Source organism: Mastacembelus armatus, chromosome 21 (genome assembly GCF_900324485.2).
Source record: "Mastacembelus armatus chromosome 21, fMasArm1.2, whole genome shotgun sequence".
Classification (NCBI taxonomy): Eukaryota; Metazoa; Chordata; class Actinopteri; order Synbranchiformes; family Mastacembelidae; genus Mastacembelus; species Mastacembelus armatus.
The window spans coordinates 16479187-16491382 of NC_046653.1; the positions used below are offsets into that span (position 1 = coordinate 16479187).

General features: G+C 36.9%; 1 protein-coding gene across 7 annotated transcripts in view; it reads right to left on the reverse strand.

The window, feature by feature from the left end:
- The window catches only part of LOC113123404 (uncharacterized), a 30604-nt gene extending 24873 nt beyond the window's left edge, over positions 1-5731 (reverse strand). For 4 of the 7 annotated variants that reach the window (XR_003294962.1, XR_003294963.1, XR_003294960.1 and 1 more), the window contains exons 1-3: positions 5574-5731; positions 5168-5488; positions 4971-5061 (exon numbers count right to left, since the gene is read on the reverse strand). Coding sequence is in view for 3 of the 7 variants with exons in the window: in XM_026295434.1 (XP_026151219.1) it covers positions 2558-2656; positions 2746-2818; positions 4971-5061; positions 5168-5494; positions 5574-5649 (666 nt within the window). In the remaining 4 variants the exon portion in view is untranslated. Of the gene's footprint in view, positions 1-1427; positions 2657-2745; positions 2819-4970; positions 5062-5167; positions 5495-5573 lie in introns of those variants that run through there. The other 3 variants (XM_026295435.1, XM_026295434.1, XM_026295436.1) reach the window with 3 other exon arrangements.
- Positions 5732-12196: the final 6465 nt, after the last annotated feature.

The window sequence follows — 12196 nt, forward strand, 5'->3', positions numbered from 1 at the left end:
CCTGCTGTCACTTAGGTCCTTTTCTGGATTACTGGTGCAGGATTTCCTGCAGAGAAAACACTGTGAACAATGAACCCATACAACTCTTTTAATTCCAGGTGAGAACCAGTTCATATTAGACATGAATTAGCAGTTTTGATTACATGAAAGTTTTCCTTTCAAAACAACATGATTTGGAATTTAATTCTAATGAGAAATATTAATATAACATAAAAAATATCTTGGTGCTATCTCTTTTCATAGCAGACATTTTGATTTGTCTAACCAAGAAAAGCACAGGAGGAAATACAAACTATAATAATGGCTGCATTTCATTTAGATAAACTAATTCCAAGACCCTGGTATTTTCTGCACTCTCTCACTGGCATCGCTTATATACTGCTATAATCCAATTCAATTATTAAAAAGTAAATGATCAACATTTTGTTAAATATGCACAGTAGCTCTCACCATGGCCACACTACAATGACAAAATGGAGGAAGGGTGGAGGAAGTTTATTGTCAGCATAGATGAATAATCAACAATTAAAAAATTATTTCTCACCTGCAGATGCAGACAGCTACCATCAAGCTGCATAGAAGAAATCCAGTTACAGGTGTGAGTATGTATAGAAAAGGCCATGATAGAATCATTTCTGCAGAAAATCAGATGACAAATACTTTAAGTAGCAGGTAGTTCCAGCTCTGAAATGTGCTGTGCCAGGTGCAGACATGATTCGCCCTGTTTTTTACTCTACCTACCGTCAAGGCTCTGAGACACAGTTAAATTCCAGACAATGTCCTGTGGACCATATCTAGCAGTTACATTACATGTGTAAAGTCCTGAGTCGTCATGCTGAGCATTAGAAATGTTCAGCTGTGTAGGTGAGTCCGTCTCTATTCTGAGTCTGTGAGAGGTGAAATTTGAAAAAGTCTGATTAAGTTTTTTTGAATAAGTAAAAATGTTTTTTTTGTCTTTGGTCCAATTGATTTGTGTTGCATTTTTCATGGATATGTTGCAAGTGAGACTGATGGAGTCTCCCCTGGACACCAGTATATTCCTGTGGTCAACTTGTAGATCCCCTAATGCTGAAGAAAAAAAAAACAGTATAAATGAAATCTGTAATAAAACCTAGAGCATTCATCATAAATACAAATCCCCACTCTACCTGCATGGGCGTGGCACACCACAAACAGCTGAATGGAAAGTAGAGCTGCTTTGTCTACACTGAACATGATGACCATCCGACAGAAAGACAGAGCGGAACATCACCATCACCTCTTATATGTATTTGTGGAGGAAGTGCAAAGGAAAGGAAGTGGTTAGTTGCTGTTTAGCTAAGATCAAAACTAAGACGTGTGTCACACCTTTGATGAAACATGAAGTTACATGCAGCTCACCTGAGAATCCAGATTCAAATTCAAATTAAAAAACTCAGAATTCAAACTTGGACACAACATGAAATTATTTAATTCCTTGATAAACTGAAATATAAAATACACATAATGGGTCTGTTTAACTGCAGGAAATTCCACAGTGAATATCATTAACGCTTTGCCCACATAGCGTATGCAGCTGTACTGCTAAACAGGTTGCACATGTGCACTGTATGTCAGAGACTTTTTGATGAGTAAAAGAAGCTCAGTAAAAGATATTGATCAGAATTCTTTTGAGGTGTTCAGTGAATTACTTATACATTTCCTCAGAGCGGTCAACGTCTTTGGTATCAATCATCGTTGTGATCACATTTATAATATTATCAAAACCACATCTGTGACATATACAATATGGCCTGTGTTTATGTAGGGACATGTTTATGCTAAAGACTATGTGCTAATGAGCACATTTCTAACCATCTTATTTTATACTGCATTTATGCAAACATAATTAGATGTAAATCTTATGTATCCCTTGTGAAAATTTTGAAAACAAATGTTGAATGTAATTGTTGAAACATGAAATAGTTTTAATTGAAAATTTCCCACTGTAATTCCCTCAGCAAACCCTAGAGGGCACAGCGTTCAAGTTAAAACAATTTTAGTTTGTTTCATTATCATTTCCTTGTTATTCTCATTCTCTCATTCATTCTCTTAATCCATCTCAGGGTCACATGGGGCTGGAGCCAATCCCAGGTGACATGTGGTGAGAGTACACCCTGGACAGACAGCCAGTGTATTACAGGACTGACACATAGAGACAGACAAACACTCACATTCGCATCAACGGGCAAGTTAGAGTCACCATTTAACCTAACCCCAAACTGTATGTCTTTGGACTATGGGAGGAAGACATAGTACCCAGAGAAAGCCCACAGACACAGGGAGAACACACAAGCTCTACACAGGGAGACCCCCCTTCTTGCTGTGAGGCGCCTGCCACATAAACAATGACCAGTGAAGGCGATGGTGTTATTAATGCTTGATCATTTAAAGGCATCAGTGGCTCAGTTGTATTCCCTCTGGTCGTCTTCTCTTGAAGCTCCTGGTTTGAAACTGTAAAATGTGATGTCCATCACATTTGATCTGACACATTCAGTTCATGTCCTTCATTTAACTTTCACCTGAACAGCTCGTCACCTCAGCTGTGACCATATATTGGGTTCAGTTTCTCCAAGTACTGACTCCTCCTGTTATTTGGCCTATGATCCATGTCAGCCTGCTCCTGAGAGACGACCCCCTGGAGGAGTAGAAGATAAATATAAAGTTCAACACAATCAATAAGAAAATAAAGCAGAGAAATCTGAGAGTGTCTAAGATGACAATGACCTCTCCTCCTGACTGAAGGTCAAACTGGCCTTGGACTGGATTCTGGTTTGGGGTCATGGTCCCATGTTTCCTGCTGAGACAAAGCCATGACCAATAATGACACATTTCTTCACATTACTTAAACATGTCATGTGTAAAATGTGAAGGATTTAGCAGCATCCTGTGGTGAGATTGCAGAATGCAACCTTCTGAGCCACCATCACACCCCATCCCCCCTGTATCCAGGAGCAAGGGAGGGTATGGTGACCGTCACTTTTAAAACAAAACATGATTCGCTATTGAAAGACAGTTTCTAGTTAGTCTTTTCTGCGTTACTGCAGAAACACGGCAGCACAACACCACTGTCTCCGTAAAAGGAGACCCACTCCCTATGTTGATTTAAAAGGCTCATTTTAAGATTAAGAAAATGCAACGGTTGGTATTTTCCAGTGATTACACACTAAACACAACATATTTATGAATACTGTATTACTTTACTGCTAATAGATTACACATTGTACTTTGAAATTAAATAATTTGTTCATAAGTAATTTATCATTGAATTTATATGAACAGTCATTTAGTTGATGTGCTGTATGTTGCATGTTTTAGTGACAGACAATTAACCAGCAACTATTTTGATAACTGATTAATTGATTGTGACAGAATATCCTAGAGGTCCAGTTTCTCCAGTGTGATCATTTGCAGCTACTCTGTGTTTGATATAATATTTTGGACTGTTTACTTTTTAAATAAACAAAAAAAAGGTTTGCAAAATAATTTAAAAGTGAAGTTCATCATTTGTTGCTGCTGTAATTTAAGACGTTGGTACTTTAAATGTTACTTTGTGCTAAACTATATTGTGAAAGCTGCATAAACCTTTGAATTATTAAAGCTAATTAACTAAAGGAAAACTATATGTTGTGTTAGTGTTGTGATGACATTCTGGACACAGTGTGTACCCTCTCATTCAAGTTTCCCCTGTGAACAAAAGGGCCTTGACAAAAGCAGAAGCAAACCAGTGTTTGTGGCTGCCTGTGCTACTTTTTGCACTGCCACAAAAATAGGCTCATAAAGCGTCAGTTCACCTACGTTACACAGTTTAATTTAGCATCCATCCTAATACACTGTAGATGAATATGTAGGGCGTTAACATTACAGGAAGGACTTTTAAAATGTTCACAGTACAATGTTTATTCTTCAAATGACAAAACAGTTTACCCAAAAGTACACTTGCTGTTGATTAGCTGATGCTCCTATTTCAGTCCATTGAAATTCTGGCTCTATATTTCTCTATAGTCTATATTTTATTATTTAAAATATTCTCAGAATTGTAAAATTTGGTAACAATGGTTGCAATTCAACAAAAGTTACACCTTGTTTAAAACATAATCCTAACTTCTTTGATTTCATGGCAACTAGGGAACTTGATCAAGAGGGTCCTAGAAGTTACATCTTTACATTGACAAATTGTTTTCCATATGTTGTGGTGACCAAAAGAATCACTATAATCACACTAATCACTCCCTGAATTATGTTCAAATAGAAAAATGTGACTGAATGTATAGCACAGTCACAGGGTGGATAAAGCATTGACTTTAACACTAGTGACAGGGTCTGACATTCAGACACACATTTGTAGTAAAATCATTTTGGGAAGGAAAAAGTTTTCTTTGATCTTACAATTTTGAAAATGTGATTGTACAGTATAGAAATGAAAGGGTTGTCCAGAGCTACAGTAGAGTCTATTGTTGTTGTGAAACAATAGCGTTTACTGTTTAGGATCAGAAAATTATATTAAAACTTCATTCAGTGCTATGAGCATGACAGTAGAGGTCCCACTCATCTTTTTACCCTTCATGACCTTCCATGTAACAAGTCCACCAGAGAAGTGACGGTGAGTACGGAGCCGAGCGCTATCGTATTCTACAGGTATTAAAAAATAGCTTGGCAAAGTAGATTGCTGGTGCTCTTGTAGGTTTAAAAGAGTTAATGGGGTGCAGGCAAATATAGACAGAAATTTGATCCATAAAGCCGAGATGACAAGATTCACTGGGAGTGAACCAGAATTTTGCAGTTTGGGTGAAATGACCATTTAAATATGAGCAAACGTAATATCTGTATAGTTTTTTCATCAAATCAGCTTCAGTTCGTGTTGTCAACAAATGCTCTGCACCACAAGAGAAGAGAGTCGAATTCTTTTGTTCATATACTTACAAATGTGAAAGCTAAAGATTATTACTCACCTGCAGATGCAGACAGCTACCATCAAGCTGCATAGAAGAAATCCAGTTACAGGTGCGAGTATGTATAGAAAAGGCCATGATAGAATCATTTCTGCAGAAAATCCAATGACAAATACTTTAAGTAGCAGGTAGTTCCAGCTCTGAAATGTGCTGTGCCAGGTGCAGACATGATTCGCCCTGTTTTTTACTCTACCTACCGTCAAGGCTCTGAGACACAGTTAAATTCCAGACAATGTCCTGTGGACCATTTCTAGCATTTACATTACATGTGTAAAGTCCTGAGTCGTCATGCTGAGCATTAGAAATGTTCAGCTGTGTAGGTGAGTCCGTCTCTATTCTGAGTCTGTGAGAGGTGAAATTTGAAAAAGTCTGATTATGTTTTTTTGAATAAGTAAAAATGTTTTTTTTGTCTTTGGTCCAATTGATTTGTGTTGCATTTTTCATGGATATGTTGCAAGTGAGACTGATGGAGTCTCCCCTGGACACCAGTATATTCCTGTGGTCAACTTGTAGATCCCCTAATGCTGAAGAAAAAAAAACAGTATAAATGAAATCTGTAATAAAACCTAGAGCATTCATCATAAATACAAATCCCCACTCTACCTGCATGGGCGTGGCACACCACAAACAGCTGAATGGAAAGTAGAGCTGCTTTGTCTACACTGAACATGATGACCATCCGACAGAAAGACAGAGCGGAACATCACCATCACCTCTTATATGTATTTGTGGAGGAAGTGCAAAGGAAAGGAAGTGGTTAGTTGCTGTTTAGCTAAGATCAAAACTAAGACGTGTCATACAACACACAATTATTTTATGTAAGGTGTTTCTTGAACATACACTGGGAATATAATTCTATTGCAACTTATTTTCCACTTCATTCTAGTAATAAATTGAAAAATCTACATATTGAAATATCCGAGGAAAATTGGACACTGTAGGGCATTCAGTTTCTTTAATTGTAATGTCAACATGTTCATAAAAACATTGAGAAAAATGTCAAAAAATACAATTACCTTTTTATTGCTCTCTGGCATTTTTGTGTTAGTGTTTTATATCTGATTTATTTACAATAAGCTTTTATATTGTTCTGTCTTGCTCTTAGTTGTTGTATTTGAGTTTAGCATTTTTCAGTTTTTGTTCTGCTCTTTTGCACGTATTTAATTTGTTTGTCTTTTAATGTGTACAACACTTTGGGCAACTGTCATTGTTAAATGAAAATTAAAAAAGGCAAAAGGCAAGTTTACACTGCAGGAAAACACTTCTGCATAGTGCTTAACACACCTTACCAACACAGAGTGAACCGAGAGCAATAAAGTTTGGTGAGACTGTTGCTCAACATTACAACATGCATCCATGAACATGCATTATGGTTCTTTTAGTAAACATAATGTCCAGCTCTTTACAGATATTCTCTTATGTATTTTAATGCACATTAAAAACTTTCATTAACAACATAATTGATAAACCCACCAATCCCAACCATTGTTTTCATCAATTACAGACAGGCAGTGGTCTTGTGTTGTGTTACCTTTACAAAGCTTTACATCAGTGAAGAATAAAATGATCTCAGCTTGTCCTTCCCTCTATTAAATTAACAAAGCTCCAGCTGTAGATTATAAGATAAACTAATTAATTATGTACTTTACTGACTCCATGGTTTGAGGAAGCAGTTGCTTTTGCACATGTCACATGGAAAACAATGGAGATAAATAAATAAATCTAATATAAGAAATAAATAAACTACAGAACGTATTTAACCTATCAAAGCTTTTTCTTGATGACAACTGTATTAACAAATCATCCACAAAATGTGTTCCCACATATAACATCATTCACTTGAAATGTCATGGTGTGACAGTCTGTAAGTCCCATAAACATTATTTAAACACATCAAAACGTTATATAAAGTATAAGTGAAAACATTTATGTAGGAGTTTCATTTTCTTTGCTGCCAGTGAAATGAATTATTTTTACTTGATAAGATTGCTCACAAATTAAACATTGAGTCACCACGCTAATACCCAGAGAACCCCAAATTTTATACAGAAGTTTACTGTCTTCAGAGACCCCAGTCCACGTCAAAGAAATTCCACTTTAGTAACAAATGTAAAATGAAAGGAGAATTAAAATAACTGGTAGCAAAATGCTGAATTAAGATATGAATGGACAAAGATAGAAGTCTGAACACATCTACGATTTTGCAAGAGACCTTTTTGCACCTGTAATGAAAACAAGTTTGATGTGTGCATGGGTGTGTGGCATGTGGTTCTTTTAAACTGCTGCTAGTTGTAGATTGTGATCGGGCAGATAAGTACTCTTGAAATTGCTAAGTACAGTAACAGCGTAGACCACCTTTTAGATGTTAAAATAGGATGCTTTTGTCTTGAGTAAGTATCTAATCATATGTATGTTCATTTTATCTGTCTAAACATAACCATAAATAAGACAAAAAGGCGAATAAAATATGTAAATTAAGTTACATTTACTTCAAATCTAGATAGAAGTTTCTCTCACTTGCTCACTAAAACTATTGCAGGACTAAAACAGTCCTGCAATAAATCCTTCCTTCATGAAGATGATGATGTGCACTTCTATCCGAGCAGATGCATTCACTACCCACACACAAAGCCTCTGACATATACAATCATTCTCATTTCCTTTATTTCTGCCCACACGCTGTGGGGCACATAAAAAACCTACTGTCAGAATCAAATATGAGGTTGACCGACACTTCACAGCGATACATTGCAGTTTAGATAGACACATTCAATGTGTATGGCCTTTGGATTGCCGATGTATAACAAATATGGCACAAACGTGCTCTCAAACCTTAATCAGGTTAGTTGTTCTATTCAGAGTGTCAGTTTGACTGGACAGGAAGTGACATATTTAGCATAATAAAGATCAGGAAATGCATTTGCTTGGAATTTTGAAAGCCAAGTTGATAATGTGTGGGGATAGAGAAGCAGCATGAAGGTCGATAAAGTTGAGAATCCTGTGAAGAAGTATTTTACTTGAGCTGTACACCAATGCTGCTTTCATCACTTTTTCCTACCTCTTACTACTCCTCACAACAGCAAAGTAGTAGCTCACTATCCATCTATTATCTACTCCAGCTGACATTGGGTGAGAGGTTTGGATGTGCACTCTGGACAGAAAACCAGTCTAGACTGATAGATAGATAGTCTCTATGTGCAAACTACACATAGAAAGAAAACACTGTCAAATGGGATTTAAACCCAGAACCTTTTTGCTGTGAGGTGACAGTGCCAACCACCATCATGCTTCCCGCAGGTCACCATTTAGAAATACAGTGTGTATGTGTGTGTGTGTGTGATTATATTTTGGCAGCTGTATCATAGCATTAGAAGTGCAGAAAAAATATAGTGATCTGCCAAGCAGAGCACAAAATGAAATAATGGTGAAGGTTTAGTCTTTAGTCTAATTTGACTCCTAGTGTTATGTCCTGTATTTACAAAAAAAAGCAGTAAAAGAGCTTCTTCAATTTTATTTGACAAAAGGGTGAAAAAAAAAAAAACATTTCAAATGTGTGTCTCACATAATTTGGTTTGTGAAGGGCCCTCACTTTGTAGATTTCACGTTTGATGTTATACACATGCTTGGTTGCAGACATGCTCTCTTTCCATTCTGCCTTGTGGAACTTGTTTCTTTGTTGTTACTGTGTGTTGCTACTGTATGTGTTTAAATGTACAAAAGCCAGTGCGAAAGTTTTTTTTTCTTGTTGGTTCAAACACCGAATTAAGAAATGTGGTTTTCAGTAACTGTAGCACCCTGACTGAGAGTAGGCTGGGCTGCAAAGTAAGAAAAGCTGTTACTCCTCACTGACACCAAGTGCATGTTGTTGCTTTCCGCTAATCACAATCTTTCAACATTATCTCAGCTGTGTTCTTTTAGATAATAGCCTCCCCCATAAACCACTGATCTTACCTGTTAGAGAAATTCAAATGTTTACCCTCCTGTGACCTGACCCACCTTACTTTAGTATAACTGAAACACTTCTCAATAGGGCCTATTGTGTATTATGGAAATGTATTTTTGTTGCTCTCAGTGTGAACAGTTTGCTCTAACCTTGACTATTTTTATAAGGGCCCAGATGTCTTTCTTTGTGATATCCCCTCCCTTTTGTGTTTCCATGAAAACTGATGTGTTAGGCTGCAAGCAGCCAGTGATCCTCATGCTGTACCAAGGTGCTGTGTGACTGTTACTCCTTGCAAGTAAAACTTCTATATAATCTTACAGAAGTAAAGTAAAGTAAAGTAACCAATTTTGGTACTAATTATCTGTTTTGATTGTATTCATTATATGAATGTCATTATGAATGCCCTATGAGGGCAAAGTAATGACATGTGCAATAGAATAAAACTACTGGCAACCTGTCCAGGGTGTACCCCTGCCTTTCAACCCCCTGCCAAAGAGAGCTGGGATAGACTCCAGCAGATCCCTGTGACCATAAATAGGAATAAGCAGGGATAGATAATGAATGAATGGATGGATGGATGAATGGATGAATGGATAGAGTAAAACCAGAGCACTTAGGCATAATTATTTGACTGTGCATGTCTCACATACAGAAATGTGTACAACAGGAAGCCCCAACCCTTAACCTTTAACCACACACTTCGCACACTGACAGAATACATATCACAACGAATCAAGAATACTTTTCTTGCTAAGAGTCCTTGAGGTACACATATATACAGACTCCCATTGAATCTCACTTCTCTAGGCCTCAGATAAAGAGATGCTAGAAAGTAGCAGCTCAAAGTTTATACATTGCTAAGAGCTTCAAAATGTTCGTATTTAAAGTGTCTTTATTAGTTAATCTTAACATTAAGTGTTAGCTTATTGCCCTTTACTGTAATTAGCAACTAAGTTACTGTTTGTGTCAAAACACTAGCACACTGAAAAATGTAAATGTTTGTTATTTTTGTGTAATATTCATAAAATAAATAATGTATAGATCATGTTTTCCCTTCATTACCAACAGTGGTAATGGTAAATGGTAAACAATGGTAAGCCCAAGGTAACAGCTTCTTCACTAACTTTTCTTGTCACTGCTACATTTGAAGTGGTCACTGTTGATTCGTCATCTGCTTGACTTGGAAGTCATTTCACAAACATCTCCGTGTCAGCAGTGTAGTATCATACATCATTTAGCCATTGCCACATGACCCTGTTGTATCTCCAGACTCTACCAAGAGGTGGTGCCCCCCACTTTGATGGTTAGGGCTAAGTTATGCATCTGGGTTAAGCAAGTAGTTGATATGATTAAGGTTGAGTTGGTCTCAACCAATGTAAAATTCCCATGAGAAATCAGTAACAAGTATGTATGTATGTACTGTATGACTGCACCTGTTATTACTCACATCGTGGGAACCTTCTTACACACTCGCATCTTGTGAACTCAGCCTTCTTCAAGTCAATGTAATGTCCCCACAAGAAATGGAAACACATTTCTGTGTATATGTGTCTGTGTGTGTGTGTGTGAAAGTGTGTGTGTGTGTGAAACAGGGAGAGAAATAGACAGAGAGATGTGTGATCCTGTGTGATCATGGCTAGTCTCTGACCCTTTCAGGCAATGATGGGTGTTTGTGAATATTTGAGATGCCTCTCAGAAAGCCTCTGGCAGAACACAGACATCAGACGAGCTAATACCTCTGTTCTCCATCCTGAATACTGCGCATGTAAATGTACAGTCCATGAATTTAAATTAATTTAAATCAGTGGTAGCAGAACACAGGTTTCGCACTGATGGCTTCGATATGGAGTATGTATTGTTTCAGTGATCTTGTAGGAAGAAGAAAGATTAAACAGTTTGTGATTAAGTATTTATCGTCCCCCAGCTGCTTGCAGAACATGGTGAAAGCAAATCTGCTGTAAATGTGTGTTCTTTTATATTTGGTATTTAATATTTTACATATATCAACATATCTATATCTATGTATTGATGGGTCTGTGTTCTTGTCTGTATCTGTGAAGAAAGAACAAAACCTGTGGCAAAACAGTTAACAAAAACTGAGAAAGCATGACCTGTCTATCAGCTCTTGTATAACATATCAATTAGTCTGCTCCTTGAAACACTGAAACACTGTGTTTTATAATCTTCTTTATTTATAGCATGACTATAGCATGACCCCCCCCCCCCCACTCACACACCCACTTTTAGTGTTGTCATATTGTTAACAAAACAGAGGTAGTGCAATGTGTTACTTTGTGTGGAGAAGATGTTGCCTGGTCCACATACATTTTTAAGCGAGTTATCACATTTAACATAGAAAGTAAAGCATTTCGTCATCTCACTAATACGCTAAATTAGATTTGTCTCTGCTGCATTGCTGTCTTCTTTCCCAGCTGAAGTTTTGTTTTGTAACTCCCAATGGGAAGCAGAAAAAAATCTTTTCTTACCCTTTCATAGAGTTTTCTACATTGCAGCAAAACAGGGAGCCAAACAAAGTAAGGGAGACAATAAGGAAAAATATCCATGAACAATAAATAATATGCATGAGGTCATCTTGGAGCATAAAACTAACATTTACCAACAAAAAGCTGCATTTTTTCGTTTTTGTTCTACTTCTTAATGCGCGTCAATGCAGGAACACAACAATGCACACAGACACACACACACACACACACACACACACACACATACCTATAGAGAGAGCCCTAGGGTGTCAAATAATCACAGCATCTATTTAAACAGGTAGATTTCCTCACAGGGGATGGAGGCATATATAATTGATGGCTTGTAGTAGGAAATCTGTTTCTCCCTTCTATTCAAAATACAGTGTGTTCATTGCCTCAGTCTGTCCTTCTTAATCACTGTTTAATTACTCCTCGTAATTACTCGTGCATACTAAATACTAAAATCATAAGACTTCTCAGGAAACTACTCAAAGATTCAGGGTTTGCTGAGTTTTAGAACAAATATGTCAAAATCCTTCTATTTTTGATGGTGTCACTAATCCAAATTAATGTCAGTAAAGAACTCGAAGTCACTTTGCTGATGACAAAAGTCAATAAATGTTAGTTGACAAGGCAACCATGTGTACTCCGTAATTCAATGCAGATTTAGGATTAATAATAAACATTAGTGAAATACTAGAATAAGAAAGCTGTGGACTTTTTGGAGTAATATTTAAATTCATTAAAACCCAAAGTATGACGCTTTACTAATGGCTAATTGGAAATTTGGTGTCATTCTA